Below are 27,736 nucleotides of genomic sequence, written 5' to 3'. Positions count from 1 at the left end.
CTGAGAAGCAATGTATAGTCAGAAGCTTGTCTTGAAAAAACAGCTTTCATCAGTGCAAATTTCAGAGACAACCATCCATCCACTATTGCAAACCATTTGCTTTTTCCATTATGAGATCTGTAGGGCCATTATTTGGGTAGGAAAACATGTTTTGAACAAACGAGAATGGAGGAATGAGATAAGTATAGAACAAGATAGTTTTCCTTACTGGTGGCGCAGTGGTTAGAATGCAGTACTGCAAGCTACTTCTGCTGACTGCCGGCTGCCAGCAGTTCTGCAGTTCAAGTCTCACCGGCTTAAGGTTGACTTAGCCTTCCATCCTTCCGAGGTTGGTAAAATGAGGACCCAGATTGTTGGGGGCCATATGCTGACTCTGTAAACCACTTAGAGAGGGCTGTGAAGCGGTATATAAGTAAGTGCTATTGCTATTGGCCTGCCACCTAATCTGCTTGGAATTATGGCCAACATTGGAATCAGTGTTTGCCTTAAGATGTGCAAAACACTCTGAAACTAAAATTTTATGTGCCCAAATATCCTATTTCAGGGAAAGACAGCAATATAGAGGTTAGAACGGCCCATTTTGTTGAAAGTGGATTATTTTCTAAAAGGGAATGCATTCCACGTTGGAAAGTTACAACTTTGGAACATTTTTCACATCTCTCGAGGCTTGTTTATAGAAAAACCTAAATCCACCATGATCACCTGAACCAATCTTCTATCCAAAGGATATACAGAAAGAGTACTTAGAACATGCCCATATGACAAATCTGGAATATGTTAGCAAACCTAATACTGTATCAGAAAGTAGCATCTGGCTGCAGAGAACATATAATCCGATAATGTAAAATATAATTATATTTCCATTAGATACTCGTTTCCCAAAGCATTACAGTTTTGCTACCATTAATGAGAAAAGTGAAATACATCAGGTGTATTGTTTTATATTATATATTCTGATTTATTAAATTTCTCAAGAATGAGATATGCTTACAGACGATGTCATTTAGAAATGATACTGCATCATCTATTAAAAATGCTTCAACTCCTCTAACAGAAAATGAGTACACCTAAACAAAATGTGAAAATTAACACTGAAATTAAACTGAAATTAATGCTGTTATTAAACGAGCCAGCCAACTCCTTGTTAGTTACTGCTGTAGTTTAATTTAAAACACATATACTAAATTACTTCCAAAATTCAAGTTTTTTGTTTAAGCAAGTGGAAATCTAATACCGTTAGGTCGCATTTCCGGATCACAACTTACACACGTTGAAATGATATATTAACTAAAAATATATAGTAAATGCTACAAAGCTTTTTTCAGTCATTGCTATTCTCCAGCTAATAAAGCGTACCAAAATGCCTTCTTTATTTCATAAAGAGAATGGAGAAGGGATGGATATGTAGAACAGGTACAAGGAAATAAGAATCATAGTCTTAAACAGGTTACACAGAACTCTTATGGTCTTCTTTGAGATCTTCTTCTTCCACGTAACTGATTCCCCCGTTTGTTTCAACAATGGAAAGAGCTTTGAAAAGAGCATTCCTTTGGCTGTGCAAATCTGCTCCCACACAAGTGGTGCATCTGCGAGTTAAAGCATAGATAAGGTTGTGTACAGAATTTAGTAGATGTGTTCAAATCAGGGTGCTGGAGCATTATCCTGGAAGAGGTGGCATAAAACAGCAAGACAAAAGATAAAGGTGAGGCACCCCCTTCTCTCTACAGCCTAATTGATATTCTCAGATCGAAGGGTTGGTTCAAAAATCCACCCTGTTCAGAAAGAAGTCACAGTAACCATTCTATATATAAACAGACGGTAGCCACATAGTTTATTTCTCACAGTTCTCCTGACAACTGAACATTATTTAAGAACAGACTGTATACACAGATAAGAAGAAACATACAAAATGTTTTAAATGATGCACAACAAAATCGAGCAGTATAAAAGAATGCATGTGAAGTCTTGCTCACTGTTCAGGCTAAATTTAATCACCTTGTTTAAATAGTAATAAAAATACAATCTTTCATGGACCTTGTGCATACTACAAAAGAGGAAAATTATTACCATATATGATTTATATTAGGCAGTTTTCTTTGATGAGTTGCATTAACAACTCTAAATACAGAGGCAGAAGGCTGTGTATTCCATAAGAGTTAATGGTGGGGATTTAGAAACTTTACACAGTTACTACCACTGGCACTTCTCACCATAGTTTTGTACACAACACATGGTCATTTTATATAACATTACATTTAAAAATATATCTGCATGACAATTTTATTATATTCACACACCATGAGCTGGTTAAGGAAGCAGTGCCACAGTTGCCTCCTGTAGTGCTTCACTCTCAGTAAATAAGTTTGTGGTAAAAAGGGAGGGAAAAAAGGAGGAGGTAAAAGAAACATCTATGTAATTAAGCAGCTCCAAGGCCTATCAGGACCAACCCTGGGACAGTGATTGTTTTATGAGTAGTCCTAGAAGCAAACACTGCCACAGGCTAAAACTTTGCTGAAATAAGCCAGTTTTCTGTGTGGAGACTATTTTCCACAACAAAACTGCAAACTACTAAACTGTTGCAATGTAAGTATTTCATCACCTGTTCACCGCATAAAAGCCAAGTTCTTTCAGCCTCTGGAATTGACTATGCTTAATGTGTGCTTTCTTTTCTGGCCACACTTTTGTAACTCATCTCTTGGGTGGTTTTTTTTTTTTTTAAAGATTAATGGAGTGAAGAAAATCTGCCCGGTAAAGCCAACTGCACACTAGGAATGTTCAACCTCTGTTTAGTGACCTAGTAACAAGACGGGTCAGAGAGCTGTATTTGTGAAGGGCACCTGGGAAGCTCTCATGCAGTGGATGACATTCCTGGGAAAGTACATGCCTTTCCATAGTGGGCACAGAATCAATGACTGTGCCGCTGTTGGGTTTTCAGAAGTGACACTATGTTTCAGGTTGCACATCTGCTTTCCTTGTCATCTATTGGCAGGAAAGTAGTTGGGGTCAAGATAATTATAGCTGGGGCCTTGGGACATGCAGTAGTCTCTATCTAAGAACATTTCTGCTCTGTACATAGGCTCCAATCGGTGATTTTCCTTGTGAATATCTGTTTCGTGTAGACTGAAAGAAAAAGAAAAACCATTATTTGTGAAGTATGGCACTGCTCATCATCTACTCACTATTTTAAACTGGATATATTTAAATTCCTATCGGAATGAATGGCATATATCAGGAAGGTACGTTTTTCAACATGAATGTCTACCCATGGAGCTAGTCACTTTTAGAAAAATAATATGCCTATTGTAAAAAGAAAGAAAGAAGCAGGGAGCCAAAGAAATTAAGAAATTAAGACATGGGATAAGAAAAAGACAGTATCTAACTGCAGTTATCGCCAATATTACGACCTATACTTTTCCATACTTTCCTACACTTGCAAACCCTAGATTTTTCCATGTCTGTGCATTTGCTTCGTACATCACCTTTTCTTTAAATTTCTCATCTCTTTATTTGAAGACCTCATCAACTTCATCTAACCACATCTTTCTTAGTCATTTCCTTCCTCTCAGCTCATTCACTTTTCTTTTGTGTGTTTGTTTTGCAAGTCAATTCACATTCGTTCTCTTACTACCAACCACTTCAAAATATTTCTTTTGTACATTCTGTATTTAATCCAAATTCATTCAGCATCCATACATTCTTGGCTCTACCTTTTCCTGTTTAGCCCACACATTTTTAAGTATCTCTTTCTACTGCATTCAGCTTGGTTTTATTCTTCTCCCAAGATACAATATGACAGAAACAGATTCTCATATATAGCTATTTTACCTTCTCTTGACATTCATTTCTTGCAACAAATAGCATCCATTATCTTTCTACCAGCATCTGCACATCTTAACATTTCTCTATTCATTTTCCCATTTTTAAAAAAATATTCTACATACATTCCTATCTTTAATAAATATTCTGCACATATTTATCTACTTGTTTCAGCATCTGCTATTTACATATTTACAGTTAAGTTGCAATAGTTTCCCTCCCCACACACACACATACACATTTCCCCTTGGACCTTCAATTTGTAACTTTTGCAATCCAAATTTGTGGTTGCATCATACAATATATCTACCATACAACCTTAGGGTTTATACAGCCAATAAACATGCGCACAAAAGAACATGCACATTTATGTCCCCCTACAAACATATATTTAAAATTATCACAAGCATCCCTTATATATTCCAAAGACGTTATGAACTCTATGTGTTGTAAGATGGACATTTAAAAATAAAGCCCACGTAACTGTCAATGCTGGTCTTCAGGGCATGCTGCTTACCAGTCAGAACAAGAATCACAAAAATCCAAAGACAGTTCTGCAGGGCAGTCTTGGCAGTGCCACCGAATGCCTTGAATTGGATCAGTTCCACAGTTATCACACTGAAAAGAAATTTAGCAAAGTGATCTCAGGGATTTCCCTCCAAAAATAAGCAGCTTGCCAGATTAATAGTTTTACTGCATAGCTAACATTACTGCAAAATAAAATTATTTTTCTTTTAAGTTCCCCCCTTCTCAACATTATGACAAAGCAGCAATCTACAAGCCTATATGTCAATATTTTAAACTTAGTTTTCAAGCAGTTTCTTTCTTTTGCCTCTTCTCAGCTTTTCCAATTGTTTTCTCATACAGTATTGTTCTGCCTCCTCCAACTAAAGTGCTCCTCTTTTCATTCCCCAGCAAATTCCTATATTTTACTCCACTGTGCTACAAATTTGCTTTCATCTCTCCCATTCCTCCTGTATTAAATTCACTTAATGACTAAGGGAGGAAAAAAATAAAATGTTTTCACTATCTTTTAATTTAAGGTTCACTGAGAAGGACAAGTGATTTTAGATCCAAATTTGGTTATCACTGTGATGTAAGCAAACAGCAAATTCTTTTCTCTGATTTTCAGATATCCACATTATTATTGAAGACAAAAAAACTTCATGGGGTATCTAAGAAGTTCAATTAGCCAACATGAGCCAAGAATGATGAGTAGTTTTTGCCTAATAAATCAGAAGGTATTGGATTGGGGAGGTATACAAAACAAATTACCTAGTTTAAAAACAAAAAAAGCATACTACTAATTTCCAAGCTGTAACGCTTAGGTATAACATCACTTTCCAGAAATTGTAAAAGGAAAGTCTTCTCTGCATACTGCTCACGATGTTCTATTAATATATTAAAATAACTTGTAAACATTCAAGGCAATAATTTCATAAGAAGGATTTTATCACTAATCTGTTCAGAATCCCTAGCGATTTCAGTAAGGTTTCTTCTCAAACAGTTGGTAGAGTACAGGTTTGAATATATAGTTTGATTATATAACATCAATAATTGTGTATGTGTAAAGTTTGGTGTATTACATTTACAGACCTCAGATATATCTTCCATTAGATCAGGGTAATCGTAATAGTCTAACTCTTTGAAGTTTTACTTACGTTGCTTAGGAAACTTAATGCTGAACCCAGATTAGGATCTTACTTTCCAAGGAAACCACCACTTAGATAACTGAGGAAATATGAGGCCTTTGGCATTTTTACCAACCTTAAAGCCAATGTGCTGAACAAAGCCACTTTCTGCATGCATTTGTCGCACCTTCCGCTTCCTCAGCTTTTTAAATTGCAGCAGCTCTTTATATTCTGGTAATTCACGATATGCTATAGGGATACTTTCTTCGTCCTATTTCAGAGAAAGAGAAAATTGCAACTTTTAAAGTTACAGAAAGAAGGAGTGAGGTAAAAGAAACCACGCTTCCTAAACAGACTCTAGAATAAATGGCATTCTATGATGTGACTGCTCATGGCTGGTTATATTGGAAAATGGCTCAAGATAGTTTACAATTGCCCTAATAATTCCATAAACATTAATTTGGTGTATTTTGTTTAGTACCACAGTGCCAAATAGTTCAGAATTAAATTGACTCAGAATTCTGAATACTACTGAAATACGACTTCTAGTATGAGAAATTTTAATGCAGCTTTGATTTTTGCCATTTTATTGTTTCCTTATAAACCAGAACATCGAAACAGGAGACTTAATAGTGGAAGAACAAAATGCCCAAAGATTTTGTAAAATGGAAAAGAAACCCTGACTTCTAAAGTGATTTGTCTCATGAATTTTGTCCATAAAAAAATAAAACCAGGAGTTGTCTTATGCTTTCCTGTAATGGGGGAAGGGCCTAGGCACGTATGTGTGTGCTCAGATCTTACAAAAGACTGTCCATTATATCTAGACAAATTAGAAGAGACAGGCCTGGCCCTTCTCTGATCAGGTTTGGCCTAGTATAGGGGTAGGCAACCTTGGCTTTTATGACTCGTGGACTTCAACTCCCAGAATTCCTGAGCCAGCATTTAAAGTCCACGAGTCATAAAAGAGCCAAGGTTGCCTACCCCTGGTCTAGTAGAATGTATAAATCAGTCTGTTTGGGACACCCTCTGCTAATTTGAAAAGGAAATACAGATAGTCCTCAACTTACGACCACAGTTGAGTCCCAAATTTATGTTGCTAAGCAAGACATTTGTTAAGTGATTTTTGCCCCATTTTACGGCCTTTCTTGCCCCAGTTGTTAAGTGAATTGTTGCAGTTGTTAAGTTAGTAACATGGTTGTTACGTAAATTTGCTTCCCCATTAACTTTGCTTGTCAGAAGGCTGCAAAAGATGATCACATGACCCCAGGACACTGAAACTGTCATAAGTCAGTTGCCCAGTGTCTGAATTTTGATCACATGACCAAGGCAATGTTACAATGGTTATAGGTATGAAAAATGGTCATAAGTCACTTTTTTCAGTGCTCTTGTAACTTCGAATAGTCACTAAAGGAACGGTTGTAAATTGAGGTCCACCTATACTGTCTTAATTTTCTCTCCTTCAGATCAAAAACACTTGGGTTTCTATTGCACTAAACAGACATAGGTGCATTGACCTTTTACATATACAGCCATTTCTGGGTCATTTATATTAATTTATAGAGCTTTCTTACATAGCATTTTAAAAAAATCCGTTTAAATGCAAAACCTACTGATGGTTCTTCTTCTGCTGCACTGGCTATGTGACTGTGAAAACAGGATCTATCGTCATCTTCATCCATGAACACAGGAGGTTCATGGGATGTCATGAAAGTTGAAGGCTTGAAGAGATGTTTATTCAAAGGATGTTGCCGTCTATTAGAGGACTGGAATAAAAATAAGTATATGTGGTGAAGGTGGCTTTATATACTTTTTATAGCACCACTTCAGAAAGAAAGCTTCACATATTATTAGAGTGAGAAAAATATTTCTAATTTTCAACTAAAGTTCTTCTTTTCACAAAGCAAAAAACCAACATATTCTGCAACAATGTATTTCAGTACTTAATTGCCACAAGGAATCCCTTTTGGCATGATGGAGATTTCTAATCACTGGGTTCTTCCCTCCTACCAAAGAAAGGCAGAGATAATCAAACCTAGGTTTTCACAGCTAAGCCTCATGTTTAACTCTTCTCAGTGCATCCTTTGCTCCAGATTAAGATGAGACAACTTGAATTAGTATTATACAGCATGAAAATATAAAGGACAGAATCTTCTCCCAATACAATTAACATATAACCATCAAGTAGGAAGGCAGAATAAGATCTTACACTGGATGACATGTGCCAAAACAGGTTAATTAATGTGTGGCTTTGTTATCTCTACTGGGCAAAAGAACCTTCATATTAAATGTCCAATTTTCACTTTAGGGAGAGAGATGCGACCAATTTTAAAACTGACATATGAGAAATGAAGGAAAACCAAGGAAACAGCACTAATTAAGTATTTCTGAGAAGCCCCATATGAAAACCTGACAAATGGATGGAAAACTATATGACTTCTGGTAAGGGGAATTTTAATGTGAAATGGCTTAGATAAACATTGAGTTATATAACTCATGAAAATACACGTTCTTGTTAGTAGTTATTGTGAAATGTATAGTCTGCCCCCCCCTTTCTGAAAATGAGAGGGGTGGGGAAATTGTATTAAGAGGCTTGAACAATAGATCTAAGCCCTGAGCATTTTGTGCATAATCCACTTTCTGACATCACCCAAACACATATAGAGATTATGAAAGATGAAGGTAAAATAAATGTCTAAAGCTCATGAAAGTTTGGGTTTTTTTTTATTAAAAGGAATCAGCATGGATATTCTAATGGAATAGGTACAGCTCTTTTAAATAAGTTGTTCTCAGCTCTAAAATCATTTTTGGCTAAAAACTGCTACTTCAGTTTGGCGTGCACAAGTGGGGGCACCAGTGCGATGCACTATGCGGTGTCCTGCCATGAGCAGCAGTACCGGTGTGACGCACCACGTGGCCCCCTGCCACGAGGGCTGCAGAAGATATCTTTAGCTATCCAACTTCTGAATAATGTAAGAGGCTTTGCAGCAATTGGAAACATATTAATGTAGGCACAAGAAACTGCTGCTTCTGTCATATCTGCATGAAGGTGGATGAAAGGCAACTGCCTGATCTGTGCCAACATAGATCTTGCCTTAATGGTTATTCACAACGGTCTCTGTGGCAACTAGGACAGTTTATCTTTTTGTTATTATTCATTGTATGAATATCTGAGATTTTATTTTGTTTTACTTGTTTCACCATTGGAAGCCATGTGCAGAGCAAGATAGCAAAGATGACATGTCTACAAAAGAAGAATATTATCCCTCTTCCCTGTCACAGGAACAATTGATGAAGAAACTAAAGCAAAACAAACAAAAAAAAACATTAGAAAGAAAGGGAGTGATCTAAAAAGAAAACAGAGCAAAAATTCAGAGGAGCTGGAGCAGCAAACTCTCCCTGTGGAAAGGCAAAGAACTGAGGGAAAAGGTAGCAGCATAAGATCTGTTAAAAAATTAGGTCACATGGTTCTTACCTTTCCTGGATGGTAGGAAGAAAAAAATACTTATTCAACCAACCAATCACTTCCCTTTAATCAGTTCACAAACATCCATAAGTACATAAATACTGGAAAACTATGTAAATGATAGTTTAAGAGGATTAGAGATTACACTACCATTCTTTCTCATAAAAAATCATACAAGTGTTCAAATTATTCCTGACCCCAAGCACTAATTCACAACTTGCCAGAGACTCCAGAATATGATGGAAAGGAAATGTAGATAGGATTATTAGCATACTGTTATTATTACACACACATTCCCCAGTCTTGCACAATGTCTCCCAGTAATTTCATATAAATACTGAAAAGCATCAGAGGTAAAATCAAAACTGGTATAGCACAAAGATAGAGATTGAGCACAAGTCTCACAACATTACTTTTAGGGAGACTAAAAATATCCCCACCTAAGCAAGCACCTTAAAAGAAATCCATAATTAATAATATAAAAGGTCACATGCATAACTAAAAGGAACAAGGCCCTATGCTTAGTTCCTGACAAAAATAATTTATAGACAGCTTCAAGACTGTTTCATTCAAAAACCAGGTCTGAAACCAGACTGAACTGGTTTTGAACTATCAGTTTCACCTGGTACCTTTTAAAATTAGTTGCTGTAGGTGTGCTCAAACCTCTTAGGTAAACAAAAATGCTATATGCAATAACTGATGATGATTATTTAAAACATTTAAATATGACTTTTTAAGCAGAAGTGAAGAAATACCATTTTTAAAGAATGAGACAAAAATGTGGGCTGCATAAAAAGCTTTTAACAATATCTTTGGTATCTATTTGTTATAACATTATTCTCAGCTAATCACAAATATTTTGGAAAATAAATTGTTCAATTAGTCATTTTTCCAAAATAGTATATTTAGTATCAATTGTTCCCAAAGTGTAATTTGTACATTTTCACCAGCCAGCTTTCATAATGACATTTTGCCACATTAAATGGTCAACTCTACAGAAACATTTTTTGCTTTAAATTTTAAATAAACAGACATTGATTTAATTTCACTAATGCATAAAATAACTTCATCATTACCAGGTATTAGGCATTGTTTCATAAATATTTCCATGCCAGATTCCATATTGCCTTCAACACTGGCAGAACTTCTAATGTACTAACAAGTTCTCAAAAATTCAGGGAGATATTCAGAGATGTATCTGCCTTGAAAGGAGATCAAGTTGAAAGTGTATAGCCCAATCAAGCATCAGGAGTTTACCATGGGAAATATTTTATGACTTTTGTATCATGTCATAAAATGTTTTATAATGTTTATGTCATAAAATGTTTTATAACATTGAAATTTGCCAAATTTCAATTCCACAGGAGTCATGGATCCTGGATTTTGGACTCACTCTGTAAATTAACACAATTGAGGTACCTTGGTTCAAAAATTGTTGCTCTGATCATTTTGCCTAATTAAAGGTTATACGCAAACAGGAGAATTTCAGTTGTATATAGTTTTTCACAATAGATGTGCATGGTCTGCTTTCTGATAAAATTCACATACTAGCAAAACGATAGGATAGCATAATACAGATTAAATTTCTATACCAAGAAAGAGAAGCTAAATGTTCAAGCTAGCTTTAGAAAAGGCCAACAAACCTGAAACATTATTGTTGATTCACAATGTACAATTGATAAAGCCCCCAAAAAGTTGATTGTGTCAATCATGTCAAGCAGTGAATGTGCTTAGAAAAATGGGAATTCCAGAACATCCCACTGTCCTTGTGAGCAACTTATAGAAAGGTCAAGAAGCTACAGTATGGACAGAATATGGTGAAACAGGGCTTCAGGTTGGCAAAGGAGTGAGACAAGTCTGTATATTCTCTCATTTATTTGACCTATATCAGTGGTAGCGAACCTATGGCACGGGTGCCAGAGGTGGCACTCAGAGCCCTCTCTGTGGGCACGCGCACCATCGCCCCAGTCCTAGGCCTTCAGCTGGGTTTTATAAAGCCTTTTCACTTTAGGCCTCTGCCGCCGTGTACAAAAAAAAAAAGGTTCAATCAATCAGTCAATTTCAACTTCTCGCAGGAAAAAAAAAGATCTTGCAAAGTTGGAATTGATTGATTGAACTTTTTAGTCCCACCCAGTCTGCCGTTATCACCGCAGCCACGCCCAGCCAATGGGCCATGCCCAGCCAATGGGCCACACCCACCCGGCACCCAACAATGCATAAGTGAATTTTGGGTTGCAGTTTGGGCACTCGGTCTCTAAAAGCTCCGCCATCACTGACCTATATGCTCTGTGTGTTTGTGCTTATGTGTGTGTATGTATATATAGATATATATATAAATAGAGGAAAGCTGAATTGAAAGGTCAACATGACTTTAAAATCGGAAGAAGAATCATCAATAACCTGTGCCATGCTGATGACATCACCCCAAAGTAATCAAAGTAAAGAAATTCAGTGGGAAAAAAATGATTTTGCTTTTAATTTCAGTCCCAATTAATGACAACAGGGAGAGCAAATCAGCCTTAGAACGGAAAATGAAGATATAAACGTGGCAGATAGCTTCTGCTTTTTAGGATCAACCATTAACAGTAAAAGAACAAGTAATCAAGAAATACGCTGCAAACCAGCACTTGGTAGAAGAACTAGGAAGGTCTTGGAAAAGATACTCAATGCAGCAATGTCTACTCCTACAAAGATCAGAATTGCTCATGCCACAATATTGCCTGTGGCACTCCATGGAAATCAAAAGTTGGATTCTGAAGGCAGGATTACCAATTTCTCATGGCATGTTTATTAAAAGCCTAGAAATGGAAGGAAAACCAATTGGCAATGTGGCCTTCATACAAAAAGTATTAGGCACAGAAAAGAATCATCAGATGGCAGATTGCTGTTATTGTTAAAGTGCTGTATCTTCAGTGCCATGCAATGCTCAAGAAGGATGCAAAATGAAGCAGTTCCCCCAACACACACACACAAACTGCAGTACAAGAGAAATTAAAATCACAACAGGTTCTCATATCAGGAAATATTTCTGGGAAAGAGACTAAGACAGTGGAATAAAATGACTATTAAAAAGTAAACCGGTTGGGAGTTCTGTCAATATACAGGGATGAAATAGGGCTCCTGGGGAAAAATGTTTAGTTGTAGAAAATTCTGACCAAGGAAATTTCTGACCAAGCAGGTTGAAGTACCCATATGTGTAATTCTGAAAGGCCACAATTGAAAAAAGCAGGTTGTGTACCCATGATCTATTCATTTAAAAAAGATGCTAACTGTAGTACAAGAGAATGTGGCTGTCATATAAGAAGCCTGGAATCTAAATGACGGAAAGGGCAATGATAGAAAAGATCTGAAATTATGACTGGCAAAAGAATGTGAATGCAGAGCATATCACTAAATTAAGGTAAAGGGTAGTTTTGCACCAGTATTCACAGTCAACTATCTTTATTCACGTGTAGGAAGATCAGAGTTCAGTTCCTAACCACGCCATATTGAATGATGACATCAATTCTACATAAAATAAAAATTTCTGCACAGAGACTGGGGTCTTTGATTTCACAAACGTCTATTCATATTCAGTTGGACCCAATTTGAGAATCTGCTTCAACTCAAGATTTAGAGCCTTGCCTAATGATTTGGGGCCCAAATTTTAATTTTTCTTTGGAAACCCAGTTTTCACATTAAGTGTCACTAAAAAAAATAACTATTTTTTTTGCTCGCCATCACTGGATGGTTTCATGAACAATGGCTCTTATCATGGACTGAAGGACAGCAAATCTTGGAAATTAATTCAAACTCTTGTGATTTACCTTTTTAGAGTATAAATACAAGTTTGGTGTTCTGCCTGGAACTGGAATACCAGCTTTAGTCAGTTTTATGAAATACTTCTGCACTCTGCTGGCAACCTAAAGACAGGGGGGAAAAATCTATTAGAAAATATATAAAGACAGAATTCTTGAACACTAAATAATTATGTACGCTAATACTTAAGAAAAATAAATATGAATGACTCCTCCCGCTACCAAGCTGTTTTCTATACTATGAAAAGACAAAAGCAATGTACTCTTCTCCACTCATAAGGACTCTCCACCCTCATCTTCAAATCTCTCATCAAAACCAACTCCATTAAAAGTTTCCTGAATTTTCAGACTTCCGGTTCCGCCTGGTAGGAATGGTCATTTGTCAGCACGGGATCAAACATCTCTGTCCTTCAGCCAATCAACTGAGGTTGTCACGGTTCTGTTCCAGTGTTTGGAGGTTGTGGAGATCAGGATGGAAACAGTCTGACTCAACCCTGGCAAACTGAGTGGTTTTTGGGTCTGCTGGATCCCAGAATGGAAAACTTTCTATCTTTGCTTCTAAATAGGGTTGAACTCCCCTGCGCTGACTTAATGCACAAGTTAAAGGTTCTCCTGGACTCCTAGGTCCTGCTTGAAGAGCAGGTGGCAGCTGTGGCAGAAAGATCTTTGCACAAATTTGTCTTGTAGGCCTGCTTGCTGTCACTTTGCCCTAGTCACTTTCCATCTAGACTATTACATCACATGCTATACATGGGGTTGCCCTTGAAAGCCATCTGGAAGCAACAAATGGGCAAAAATGCAGTACCCCAGGTAGTTATGGGAAGGTGCCCATGTAACATCATTATGTAGCAAGGAAAATTGGCTTCCTTTAAGCTTTTAGATGTTCAAGGTGCCGGATGCCACCTATAAAGCCCTACATGGCACCTAACTGCTATTTGCAGAATTGCCTCTACCCCAGACATGTCACGTGACGTCGCACAACGTTATCGGGACAGTTTTACCATTGCCAGCAATGGGATAGGTACGGCTTCCAGATGATGCGTCCGGCCCATGGGCCGGCAGTTTGACACCCCTGCTCTACCCAATGATATCTGCCTGTCCCACACATTCTAACAGGCAGGCACACTTCTTTAAAACAATGCCATTTGATGGGGCTCAGGAAGCATGTCTTTCGCATTTTGGCGTCTGCCGTGTAGAATGATCTACCTCCACACCTGACATATGGCTGACCCCAATCTTGTTGGCCTTCAGAACGGCAGTAAAAACGTGGGTTTTATCTCAGGCTTTGGGGCTGGAATGAGTGGAACGGCATCTATGGGAAGCCATCTATTGTATTTGAATTGTATTTGCTTAGAACAAACACAATTGTTTTATTTGTTTTAAAACCTGTTTTACCATATAAAAAAAACTATTTATTAGTGTCTAAAAATTAACAGTAATGCAGCTCATTACCTGCTTTGCAGTTCTATTACCCAACGCATCTGCAATTTTTTGCCATCGCCGAGATTCTATTTCCTCTGGAGGATACTTCAAAAGTAATTGTTCAAGTTTTTTCTGAAATGATGAACAATGAAAGTTGTCAATACAATTTGATTTTCACAAAAAAAAATATCTCTAGTCATCTTTAGTGGAAGCTGCGCGAGAGGAAAGAGGAATAGAGACAGAACAGAAAAACAAGACGAATACTATAGGATAATCTCACTTTAAAATTACAGTTATTGCATTACCTGTTCTTCTATTGTCCACAGCTGATTAAAAGTTTCAGGTTTGGTCTCATCACAAAGTCGCCCCCTTATCATCTGCTTAAATACAGTATATAACAAGATAGGAATTTAGATAATGTGCATAAATGAATTTCAATCAAGTAAAAAGAGTTGTCGTATGGTTACCAAAATAATCACCTATCGCACCACAGTATATCAAAATTAAACATTCTATTGATAGCAACTACAAAATATTAATGCCATCCTAGGACTTGATTTCAAATTATATCTCATATTCATATTTTCTATTTCTTTATCAGGTTTGATAACTGAACCTAAAATAGAATGGAATCCTGTCTCTTCAGCTCTGCCCTTTCCTCTTGGCATCCTTAGCCCTTTCTTTAGCCCAAGGAGCAAACAAAATATTCAGAGAGTGCTTACACCACACTTGCACTTTCTTCTTTGGTACCACCTCCCCCAGCTTTAATATGTTTTGGGTTTATCCTTCTTAATACAGAGATGGGCAATTATGGAAACTTTAACACTTGTGGATTTCAACTCCCAGAATTCCTGAGCCAGCATGAAGTCCACAGGTCATAAAGCTGATATAGATGCCCATCTCTGTCCTAATATTGACCAAAACCCTCCACTTTTTATTATTTCCTTTAGTAATTATTCCCTCTTCTCATTATGTTAGCAAAACAAATGGATGCATAGTTCTTGAACAGAATGATCAACATTCATAAACCCATATATGATTTTAAAGAGAAAAATCTGAACATGCATAATCAAAAATAATCACTTCATATAACTACCTAATCACTCTTTCTTTCTAAAGTACTATTCTTTTACACCTCATTCTCTCAACAGGAACCCCTGGTTTAAAACCCATTTTTTTCCACTGAAGCTGAACTAGCAACACTTTGCTCTTCATCACCTATTACTAATCATAACCAACTTGTAACAGCCAACCACCAGCTGTTTTTTCCCCCATGAAACCCTTTTTCTCCTTCATTTCTGATATGGAGAGATTTTTAAAGCCTTTAGTCCTCATTCACTACTACAGAGTCAAGTTACCCCATGACTTTTATAGCTAAGCAATGACCAAAAGGTGAGTAGATTTGGGCTTTTCTAGCCTGTCTGATACTGCAATCAAAATAGCAGATTCTGAAGGAAAATACTTTCTGGTTTGTACTGTTGAGCAGTTGCATTCCTTACCTTTCAAGAGGAAAACCTGGCTTCATTTATTGACCAAAAAAGGAAGAACAGCAGAGCTGCAAACAGTTAATTCATTCCTAGCAAAACTAAAGATCATGCAGAGATAAAAGCATATATTGACCTAACCATCACTTATTGACCTAGTGGGAAGTGGATACTGTGGTTTTGACAAATGAATAATGGCATTGTAACCTTCCTTTACAAGAAGTTTAAGAATAATTTGATCAAAAGGCAAAGACTACCACTCTTCCAAATAAATAATCTCATTTTTCAAAGAGCTGATTTGGAAAATATAGGCATTACTTTAGTTTTGTTCATATTTACTTGTGGACGGTTGTTCATTGAAGCTTCTGGACAATCACTAAAAGGCAAAACAGAGTACGAAGTAGTCTCTCCATCCTTTCTGGGATCCAAAGGGCTTTTTGGTCTTGTAGGTAAACCTACAAATTTTTTTAAAAAATTAATAGAGTGCATTTGACTTTTTTTTCTGTAAAGCGTAATGATTTTATACTCACCTTTATCAAAAATAAGCTTGGCTCTTCTACTGTTACGCTTTCGGTTTTTGAATTCTCTTTCAAAATTCCCAAGGCTTGTGGTGTATTGGTCCCAGGATACCTCTGGCAGCTTGACAACTCTTTGTGGAAATGGAAGCCCTACATCAACCTGACAGGGAAAAAAAGGTGAAAATTTTACACAGAAAAAACACCAAGTAATATGATACAAAATTTCATATACTTGGACCAATGTTAAGGCAAGATCTCAAGCTCTGTATTATTATACTGCCGCACATTTAAGGAATTCTTCCAAGAGTAATAAAAACATGGTATGTAAAATACAGAAGAAACAGAAAATGATGGCTCATTAACAGATTGTATTTAAAATTGTTACAGATGCTTAAAATCTCATCACCATTTATTATCTTTTTACCATTAAATTATTTGTTCACTTACGTTTCTGAACAATTATATCCTAAGAGAGGCTACAAACTAGAAACAAAAAAACCTAAAGCTGAACAATGTTCAATATATAGATATCAAACCACATTAAGCACATTTTATTATTGTTCTTTAATAATAAAATATATTCCACAAAATCAAAAATCTGAAGATAAAATTACCAAATGGCATATTTAGCTGCTATTTCCCAGTGATGGAATGAAGCAAGAGAATTGGTGCAAAGACATACTGAAGGGAGAAAGAAATTGGTGCCACTATTATTCATCCGATTTCATAAACAAACGACTAATTCAATTTTAAATAAACACAGCTTTGAAGAAATGTTTTTAGAACGATAGACTCAAGGGGTCCTCTGCAGAGATCACCTACTTTCTTATTATTACTATTTACTCTCACTGACTGCAGGAGATGAAGTATCAGTTATCAAACATCGCTTATGAGAAGATTCCCATTGCTATACCTTCTTCTGGAGACTTTCCACAAATCCAATGGGATCTTTCAGTGCTTCTCTCTGGTGTCTGCCTAAACTCTCAAGATCTTGGACTGCTTGAGTTCGCTGAGCCTCGAGTACTGCAATCGTTTGTAACAGTCTCTGATAACTACAGAGATAAAGGGAAACAGCTCACTATAGACTTCTGTGCGCAAGCAAACCAAAGTGGAAGTAGAAATGAAAGCAAAAACAAAACCTTAGCAACCAGCACATTTATATGAAAGACTCAACAAAAAAATTAACAGAACCATGAATGTTACAAGTCTTTTTTTTTTTTTTTAAAGTCAGAAATTCTTTTAATATTCAACAACAGTAGTGCAAGCAACATTTTTAAAAATCAACAATAAAACAAATGTTGCAGATACAAAAAAAAAAGCTAGATGCTGCACGGAATGATAACCTTTTTTGGAACTTCAGATTAAGTTTCCAGCTACCTACTGTACCATAAAAAAAACCTGCCACCACCAAACGACTCCAATATCCTGAATCAATATCTATGTAACGGAAAAGTGCAACCAATGTATTTATAAATATTGCTTAAGAAGATTCTTAACTTCATTGCATGCCTTCTAAAAATGCTTCAAGCACGAAATACATGTATCATCTCTGAAGATGATATATATATAAAAAGCAGGGTGAACATTAAATTCATAAACAACTAGAGAGGACCAAGTTGGAGGAGAAGTATTAAACTACATTACACTCCAATGTCCGTATCATTTTAAATATCCAGGAAGCTAGATAAATTTGCCCGGAGGTGTGTGAGGAATGAAAACTTTTTAATCCAAATTTTGAATGTGTAAAATATTGCTCTGTAATTAAAAAACAAAGCCAAAATACAAACACTCAATAGTGAAGAAACAAATTGCTTAAGATTTTATAACTGAACATACTATTTCAATATATCGCTATTTCCTAAAAGATGGCAACGGAAACTGAGGCAAGCTTCCTTGGAGACAGAATTCTGTTAAGTGCATACTTAGAAAAACATCTCTATAAATTAATATGAAAACCTATAATTGGATCAAGTCAGTCAAAGATTTAATTCTAGAGCAGGGGTAGGTGACCTTGGCTCTTTTATGACTCGTGGACTTCAACTCCCAGAATTCCTGAGCCAGCAGGTTGCCTACCCCTGGTTTTAGAGAGTACTGAAATAACTATTGCAGACAACCTTCTAATGCTCTGTCAAAGAAAGTAATTTTACCAATAGAAGAGAGTATTTATAGCTCGGGGCTAAACTTTGATGTCCTTGGTGATCTCTGAGCTCGGTTATTCTCTTGTAGACATTTACAAACCTCATTCCCTTCTGGCACTGATGTTATCTAATTAGGTAATGAAACATTTGTAAGAGAACCACCAGGCTCAAAGACCACCAAGGACCCCACAGTAATTTTAGCTCAACTTCCAGTTACATAATATATTAATAAATATATTTCAAGTTCCACAATCAAATGCTTTCTTTCTGGCTGGGAACAAAGTTATTTTAAAGAGTTTAGGGCTCTTCTTATATTTGTTAGAATTCTATATAAAAATCAATATTACAGTGAATGTTTTCAACCTTCAGGCTTATATCTCTCTCAGCGTCTTCCTATCTTTTACATATAAATACAACAAATACTGTCCTAAAAAAAGAAAAACTGGAAAAACATGTAAACTGTCATGTAAAACTACTATTTAGGTCTCATAGCACTATTGTATACATGTTGCCACAAATAAACATAGGCTAATGTTACTTTAATTATAAAATGGATATGCTAGGATTTCTTTAGTTATTTAGGAGTAGAGCAGTCTGCACTTGTATAATGGAGAACCAGATACTATTTAGATTTGAAGTATTTAGAATCAGTGACTATATCAGCAATATGAGTACAATTTAAGCATTAAGTCATATTCTTGCCCATCATATACAACATAAAATTTATTAGTATAACCTGAAATAATGAACATCTTGGTTTTGTTGACTGACATGCTTCACTGAATTCATGGCAGTATTTGCTCACTGCAGTTGAAAATATGCATGCTCAATGCTGGCCACATGACCATGGAAGTATCTTTGGACAATGTTGGCTCCCTCGACTAAGAAACCGAGATGAGGACCACCCCCTTGAGTTGGATACAGCTGGACAATATTCTCCAAAGCAAATCACAATAGAGAGTTACATTTCCAGATAAAACCTGAGTACAAAATATGTACAATTTGAACTGATAATAAATTATAGGGCTTTTGTGGTAAAATAGAGAAAGTGCCTTATGATGAAGAAATATTCTATTATCACGTAGAAATTCAAATGCTGCTGTTATTAGCAGAATATTATATTTTAAAATTTTTGCATAAAATTATTTTTCATTCATCAGATTTACTGGTACAGAGATGAACATAAACTTATTATCATCAAAGTAAACCGTCTTTCTGAGATAATGAATTCTACTCAGAAATTAATGAAACAGAGTATGTCTAAACCAGGGGTAGGCAACCTTGGCTCTTTTATGACTCGTGGACTTCAACTCCCAGAATTCCTGAGCCAGTATGGCTGGCTCAGGAATTCTGGGAGTTGAATTCCACGAGTCATAAAAGAGCCAAGGTTGCCTACCCCTGGTCTAACCGATCAGAAAAAAGGTATTGTTGAGCTTAAAATAAACGTTTCATATTACTAAAACTAAAGCTATTAAATAGGATATACAATATAAATTATGCATTAACACAAGAATCTTCAAAGACAGATATCAGTTTATCACATAACCTTAACAATAACTACTTGCTGTTCAATGACAAACTGCAAAAAGCACTATTCTCAATTTCTTTTGGAATTCTTTTTTTTAAAAATGGTTATACTTTGCATGCTGCCCAGTTACCTTAAGGCAGTGGTGGCGAACCTATGGCACGCGTGCCAGAGGCAGCACTCGGAGCCCTCTCTGTGGGCACAAGCACTGTTGCCCCAGCCCTGCCCCATGGCCCCCTCACCAACAGCCCCCCCGGAGGAGTCACCCCCGGCCGCGGCCCACGCAAACCAGCACAGCCAAGGACATGGTAGCCGGGCAGCGGGGACAAGACTGCCCTTGCGCCCCGTCACGTACAGATGATGCTGTGGAGGGCATGGTCGCCATGGTGCTGCTGGGCCGCTTTAGCTTGGGTGATCTGTGGCGGGCCGTGTAGATGGTGGGTGACTCAGCGGGCAGGGTGGAGCGGGAATGGGGGTGGGGGTGATTTTTGGGCACTCGGTCTCTAAAAGGTTCACCATCACCGCCTTAAGGTAAAATGGGTGGCCAATAAATGTTACAAACAAACAAATAAATTACAAACCACTTCCTGACATCATTTGGATTTGTCTTTACCCTGTCTGTTCTGACATTGGAAAGGAACTTAGATAACAATATCCAATTATTAATTTTGCACTCTGAACTGTCAAAACAACTGCATCTCAATCTGTAAATTACATATAATATTGACATAACAAAGCAACTTTTTGAAAGATCTGCAATGAACTGTTTTGCAAATCTGCTCACTTTGGAGATGGTTTTAGCAGAGGTCACCCAGATCTTGCCTCAGCAAGTCCAAATGTTTCTTCTGTTTCTCAGCAATGCTTTTGCAGTTGGAACTGCTGGGTTTAAGATTGGATTTCTTTAAATAGTCTTTTTCTGCTTTGTAAGAGTATCTTCATTTTCAAAGCTTGACAGTTACTGAAGCAGAAAGAGGTTCATTATTGTTGCAAGAAGACAAAACTATCTGACAAGTTGTAAAATCAGAATATTTTCTCAGCTATGGAACTGTCTTCAATAAGCTAATTGAAGGCTAATGAATCAATCATCCTTTGGGGCTTTACTAAGAACTTCGCAATTAAAAAAGAGCAATGAATCAACTGAAAGAACATCCAATCTTCTACACCAGTTTTATTCACTGCTTCTTTATCTTAACATCTGTAAATTTGATATAAATAGTACACGCACAGTCAAATTTACAGAAAGATGTCACACTCAACTTATGTTCGACAGAAAATAAAGGTTGTGCCAACTTCCACTCAGTTAGAAATTCAATGAAATATTTACAGCAGAATATTTAAACTTTTTCATGCAACTAATTAAAGGTTTTACATATTGCATTGCATATTGCACAATGACATTATCAACCTTTATGCTAAAACTTAAAAACCAAAAAATAAACACTTCATCTAAAAATGTAAGTATCCTAGAGAAACAATCCAATTAAAAATAAATATAAAATATAAAGTGGAGCACGCATTGCGAAAATGAATTTTAAAAAGTGCTTCTGATCCCACATGAGCCTTCTGTTTGTTTAAAAAACCTGTTGTTTTACAGGTTTTCAAACTGCTTGCCAAATATTTTTTTTTTCAGGATTGCTCAGAATCCTAAAGAATAAGAAGCTTTTATAATAGTTGCTGTGCAACTATTATATGTAAGCTTCAGGCATTATCTTTAATCATATAATTGTTTTTCTTCTACGATGTGGAACAAAATTCTGCAATTCAGATATAACATAAATGTAAAATACAATCAAGCTACACTATAAAATTATATACAAAATTTTAAAAAACCCTGAGCTACACTAAGAGCAATATTGAATGGGTTTATATTTTATTTTCCCAGATAAAAGTTCTTTTCTCAATTAACTGACACTCTGACTCCCTTATGTAAATATTCAAAGAATGTGCCAGGCTGCTGATGCACCAATGTTTGTTATCAGATTTCTCTTCCAAGTATGTTCTCTATTATTTTAATTTTCTGCTTATCATAACAAAATAGAAATCCTGAAAAAAATGCTAATAGTAAACCAGAAAAAAGCACATTTGTATTTCTTCATAATATTACTTTGAAATCTAAGATCAGATCTATAGTGAACCTTTTCTTATTTAAATAACAAATGGTGACTTTTTCTAGCTATTTTTCTCAGACAAAATTCCCCAGAACCATGTTATGATTCAAAATGGAATATAGAATGTGAGTTTATTCTAATGCTGAATTATAATTTAAAAGATGTAAAAACAAACAAACTCTGGAAATTCTAAAGAAAGTGTGGGCAAACTGTGCTACCTCAAGTATTGTTGACCTCTCATCATCCCCAAACACTGAGGCAAGAGATTAATCCCACAACACATATCGCTACACACTGCCATACTCCAGAGTAAAGACAGAAGTCATATGCCAAGTTTTCATCTACAATATCATTCATACTCCTTTATTAGTTTCAGTTTATACTGTAAATGTTGGAATCCAAAGAAACTGCAGGACACCAGTTGATCTTCATCTGTCCAAGTGGATATTTTTTCACAATACTTTATTAAAAAGAACTGCAAACTGTTGCTATAAATAGGGTGGACCCTTATGCAACAGTTGTTTACAGAGCATGTATAGGCAGTCCCTGATTTATGACTATAATGAAGTCCAGAATCATAGCTGTTAAGTCATGCTGGTCACTAAGCAGGTCGCCACTTGACCACGCTTGATCTTATGACTTTTTGATGTGGTCATGAAATAAACACTGTGGTTGCTAAGCAAACACAACTCTTAAGCAAATTTAGCCAATGGGCATTTTTGTCAGAAATCAGAAGTAGAGTAGAGTAGAGTAGAGTAGAGTAGAGTAGAGTAGAGTAGGAATAGAAAATTTATTGTCACTTTAAATGTACACTAATTAGCATACATTAAAGTGAAATTTCATTGCATTCAGCTCTCAAAAAAAATGGAAAGAAGTTTGTAATTTATTTATTTTATATGCTGCCCATCTCACTGCTGAAGCAACTCTGAGTGGCTTACAATAAAAAGATAAATAAAAATAAATAAAACAATAAAAATCATGGTCACGTGACCACAGGAGGATGCAAACGGCCATAAACATAGGCCAGTTGTCAAACAGTCAAAATACAATCACATGGCTGCAAGTGGTGAGGGTGGCAGTCAAAACTTCAAAACCTGGTCATAAGTAGTTCTCAGGAAATCCATCTTAACTTTGACTTGTTTTAAGCGACTGCTCATAAGCCAAGAATTACCTACAGTGTCAAGCTGCCTAAATTATAGGCAAGATACATTGCATTTCCTAAAGAAAATATCAGTATTTAATTTCCCTGAGAATTATTCTTGCATACAGTATTCTACTGTGAAATCGCATATTATGAGGATATAGTCATTGGGTTTATCTGATAAAATTTTAAAAATCCAGGTAAAATCTGCTAAAATCCAACCTACAGCAAAACCTAACCCAAAAGTGGCTAAAAGTAAAGGTTATATAGAGATCAAAAATCAGAACAATAAGGTGCACATGTATTGCTCATATTTGTTCAGAAGCATGGCTTATCAGGAAGAAGCAAGTCTCCTGTGTACACTATTTGATCATCCTGACTCCTCTCTACCTGCCAGGCTAAGCAACTAATCAAACTCAGATGGCTATGTTTATAATTTGTTTTGCGTTATATATAAACACAGGCTTCTGGTTTATTCAAAACTTCAAAGCAAAAACGGATTTATGATTCTAACTTGCTTGGGCATGATAAGCTAGAATTCTAAATAAATGCACTTAATCATGATCAAGTAAACAGAATGATAATGTCCCTGGTTCTATAACCCGGATTCCCAGGTGTTAAATTTCTTTTATTTTCCTCTTCCCCAAATTATCGTTTCGGAAAGAAAACAATACATTGCGCAGCTGTGCTGATTTTGACACTTATATTTTACCTCAGACTAATTCAAAGTTAGAAATGTGATATAAAATTAATGTGGTGTAAATAAAATATTGGAAAAGGAATTGAGACATATCTGCAAAAAGTGGGAAAAAAGCATCAGAGTACAATTCCTCATAGCAATTAAGCTGTATGTAGTGTGCTCAGGCACCTAATTTTAATGAATTTTAATGAAATAATTTAATTATTTCATGAAATTTAACTTGATTTCTGGCCTACAGAAGTAATTCCAGAGAAGATTTATCAGGAAAAAGAGGAAGAGCGCGGGAGAAAAAGAAATTGCATATTTGAAATTATCCTAAAAGGAAAATGTAGTATCAAATCAATGTTGTTGACATTTACCAATAATTGCAGTTTTCATACAATTTTTCATCTATGTTCTTCTCAAGGATCAGAAATTAGATGGTTTGTTGATTTGGTCATTGAAAGAACTATTTTTTCTTCTTAAGCATTTAACAGTTTTCTGCAAATCAGCCACAGCTGTGATATTCTTGTACCTATGAACAATAAACACTCATCTGCTTTCAAGTGTGCTGAAAATATATTCAAATAATATAATAATCAATCTATTCAAGTCCAAGACAACTTTTCAAATGGTTTAAATTTGAAACCAGTCTTCAACTATAGTTCAGCAAGCACCAAATGAAACTGCTTGTCTAAATTGTGAGTTTCTTTTTAAAAAAGAGTTATGCGTGCAATTCAACATTATCTATTAAAATAGTACTGGTACCAAAAAACCCCAGTTTTGCTCTGAAATAGAAGCAGTATATGGTTTTCATCAAGCGGTTAACTTAATCTTAACTTAAACTTGGTTTAACGTAATTTAAACTTGAAATTCAAACCACCATGAATTTTAAAAAATCCACAGAATATGTTAGGTTACAATCACAAGCCAGAAATGTTTCAGATTTTAAAAGATAAAATCAATATGCAATATAAAAACATATATTTTATAAAAAACACATGTTTTTGAAATAATACTGAAAGATTTCCCTAAATGATATTGTTCTAAATGTAAAAACAATCTTTATAAATTTCCTTTATAAAGCCAATACAATTCAAAAAAATGCATGAAGTAATTTACATCCTGAAAGGCAAAAAAGTGATTTGATAAAATGACTTTAGGATGTTAGCTTCAATTTAAGTATCAAAATGAGTTTTTGCTTTTAAAATCAATCACTCAATCTGGTGAGTGGATCTCTTAGTGAAAACTGTTGCCTTATCTATTTAAAATCTTGTAGGCTGCTAAATAGCAGTGACAACATATATAAGAATAATTATAAGTTTAAACATATCTGAATTACAGAATTCAATATAAACTTGTTTCTTGCTAAATAAATATGGTCTTGGATTACATATGTAAAACTGCTGAATTAAATTGGTACTATCAGAAATTCTAAAAATCATTTTGCCTTTCCTAACATACAAAGTAGTCCCAAAGATGAAAGTGTGAGAGGTAATAACCACATCCACTTTTTATACTAACATCAAGGGGAACATGGAAGTTACTAATTTGTTCTTTCAATAAAAGAATCAGGAAGTAGAAAAGGGTGAACTCCTGTCACTTCAATATCTTTTAGAGATTCTAACTGATTAAGGAAGAAGAATTTTCCTTCTAGACCAACTTCATATATCTGTATCTCCATTACTGAACTCAGGCCTGTGCACCACAAATAACAAAACTGGAACGAGAATGAGGTCAATTTAATAAGTAATGTTTTCTGATCTGCACCTGTCAAAATGACAAATATCATATTTGTATAATTGATCTACATCACTCCTAATTTACAAATTGAAAGATTTTATTATTCAAATAAACGTGTAAGATAATAGATGGGTTTTTTTAAAAAAAATATTTCTATATTAAATGAAAAAAATCACTAAAATGTGATTAAATAAATCTCCAAACATGAAAGCGCCCTTTAAAAAGAATTTCCTCCTATAACATTTATATTAAAACAGATTCACATAAGGCTCCTTAACTGCAATGATAGGAGATTAAAAACTGTTATTTTTCCACTAGATAAAATTTAAATGCCTAATAAAGAAAGCAGTTTTTCAAATTAGTTCTAGGGTAAATATAAAAACTTGAAAACTAGAAATCTGATTAACAAACAAAAAAGCAGAATCCATGGTTACCATATTTACACATACTCTTTGTTGTGTTTCAATGCCACATGATCTGATTCAAAGTAATACACGTCAGGTTCTTCCTCCTCTTCTTCTACAGAATGAAGACTGGCACTTTCTTTGGCAGATGGTAGGGATGGAGTAACAAGTCTATTGTCTGAAGTTGATTTACTTAGTCCTTCCTCTGGGTGTTCTCTGGAATCACAGTAACTTTCCCTTTCACTTGGAGCAATTTCTGTGTTTGCACCAGATCCACTGATATTAATAACACTTGATTCTATATTCTTTTCAGGGACAGTATGATTGTTTTCCTCAAGCTGTCCATTCTCTTTACATGGAGAGTTATGTTTAATAGGGCTAATTTTTGTTGAGCCTGCCCTCCATGGTGATGTTCTCAAGGTGTACCTATGTTCTTGAGATTCTGATGTTGATGAAATTGGAGCTGAAACACAGTCCAAAACTGGTGGTTCAGGTTCACTTGAAGCAGTTGTACTATCGTAACTGTCCAGATTGCTGTTGGTGTTTTCAGACTGCTCTTTTGTGGCAGTGCTATAACCCACCACGTCTACTTCTTCCTCAGAATCCCTTAACAAAGATGACTGGGTTTCATAAAAGGATCCTTTACCCGTACCAGACTCATGTGTCTGGTTAACAGTTTCCTCAGACAAACAGTTCTTTACTTGTTTATGGTCCTCACAGGTTAACTGTTCTTGTGAATTTGTGCAAGGCACACTGTGGTCTATAAAACTGTCCTCCTTGTTTCTGCTATGAAAAAATGATGATGTATTTCCATTTTTTGCTATACTTTTTTCCTCAGATGAACAGGAATCAGCACTGTTCTGTGCAGTGGGTCCATCCAATTGACAGTCACAACACTTTGTAGCACTTGAGCCATTCCCATTAACCCCATTGACAGATTGACAACTTATGAGTTCTTCGGTTACTGAAGAATGATTTAATTTTTCTGCACAAACAGTTACCTTTTTAACCTCCCTTTTATCATTATTGTCCAATGTAAGACATCGGCAAGCTCGTTTAGGCCCTGGATTGACCGTAACATTGTCTGATACTGAATTTTTATGTTCCAACCGATCTTTCCCTGTTTTAGAAGGTAGCACTTCTTCTGAACTATGTTGGGCCTCTGAGCGTAAGCAACGCTTAATTCTCTTTAAAACTGGTGAAAGAGGTTCCACTTGTTTCTTCTCACAATTTTCCACAATTTGTTTCTCAACATTATCCTTTTCTGAAGTTGAGAGGCCTCTTTTTCTAGGGCTTACCCATGATTCTTTAGAACTGTGCTGCTTGACATCATTAGCTTTCCCATTGCTATTTGCCTTCTGAGTCTGCAGAGAGTCTGATTTCTTCTTTGGTGATCTTGATCTTACTTGTGGAAGAGAAGGAACCTCCTCTGGATGAGCTATGCTACGGTTTCTTAATGTTCGGCCACAAAAGTTTTCATCCAAACCATTTAACCCCACTGTTGATCTTGTAACACGAGTAGATCGAGAAGCAGCCATACTATGGCAAGTCCCTAAAGTATGTTCCTCATGATCCACTCATTCGAAAACCTTCAAAGAAAAGTGAACAAAACAATGAGAAAAGCATTATAGAAATTATATAGTAACTGTATAACTGTACTTCTATCTAGCATAGTAGTTTCCTTATTCTGATAACACGACAAATGATATATAATTTTATAGTACAAAAAATTCTATATTAGCGCTCATATTTATACATAACAGATTAGCTCTGGCAATAGGTTTCATAGTAAGTCATGATTTCTATAAAGTAGTTCTGAAATAATAAGATAAAAAATTCTGCTATCGATGAATAATTCAGTACAATT

General features: G+C 35.8%; 1 protein-coding gene across 2 annotated transcripts; it reads right to left on the bottom strand.

Annotated features, from left to right (window-relative positions):
- Positions 1-1,802: 1,802 nt before the first annotated feature.
- ZZZ3 (zinc finger ZZ-type containing 3) lies at positions 1,803-27,453 on the bottom strand. Of its 2 annotated transcripts, none has more exons than XM_015818214.1 (11): positions 25,915-27,453; positions 17,045-17,183; positions 16,144-16,291; positions 15,953-16,068; positions 14,435-14,509; positions 14,160-14,261; positions 12,717-12,812; positions 7,058-7,210; positions 5,584-5,718; positions 4,334-4,434; positions 1,803-3,120 (listed from the first exon to the last, which is right to left on the bottom strand). In XM_015818214.1, the coding sequence occupies exons 1-11, from the start codon at positions 27,405-27,407 to the stop codon at positions 2,976-2,978; spliced, it is 2,703 nt and encodes a 900-aa protein (XP_015673700.1). In that variant the 5' UTR covers positions 27,408-27,453; the 3' UTR covers positions 1,803-2,975. The 2 variants fall into 2 exon arrangements, with proteins under 2 accessions (XP_015673700.1, XP_015673701.1); XM_015818215.1 differs by having other exon boundaries at positions 14,435-14,506.
- Between the last annotated feature and the right edge of the window lie 283 nt (positions 27,454-27,736).

The sequence above is a fragment of the Protobothrops mucrosquamatus genome, unplaced genomic scaffold (assembly GCF_001527695.2).
Source record: "Protobothrops mucrosquamatus isolate PMUCROS unplaced genomic scaffold, P.Mucros_1.0 scaffold702, whole genome shotgun sequence".
In the NCBI taxonomy this organism is placed as follows: Eukaryota; Metazoa; Chordata; class Lepidosauria; order Squamata; family Viperidae; genus Protobothrops; species Protobothrops mucrosquamatus.
The sequence above is the reverse complement of the archived record's forward strand: the minus strand, read 5'-3'. Positions and strand labels throughout refer to the sequence as shown.

Coding starts and splice junctions, on each gene's coding strand:
- ZZZ3 (XM_015818214.1), bottom strand. CDS start 27,407: ATGGCTGCTTCTCGATCTACTCGTGTTACAAGATCAACAGTGGGGTTA. Junction 7,211..12,716: donor TGTATTTATACTCTAAAAAG/GTAAATCACAAG, acceptor TTTTTATTCCAG/TCCTCTAATAGACGGCAACA. Junction 4,435..5,583: donor TTCAGCACATTGGCTTTAAG/GTTGGTAAAAAT, acceptor ATTTCTTTTCAG/TGTGATAACTGTGGAACTGA.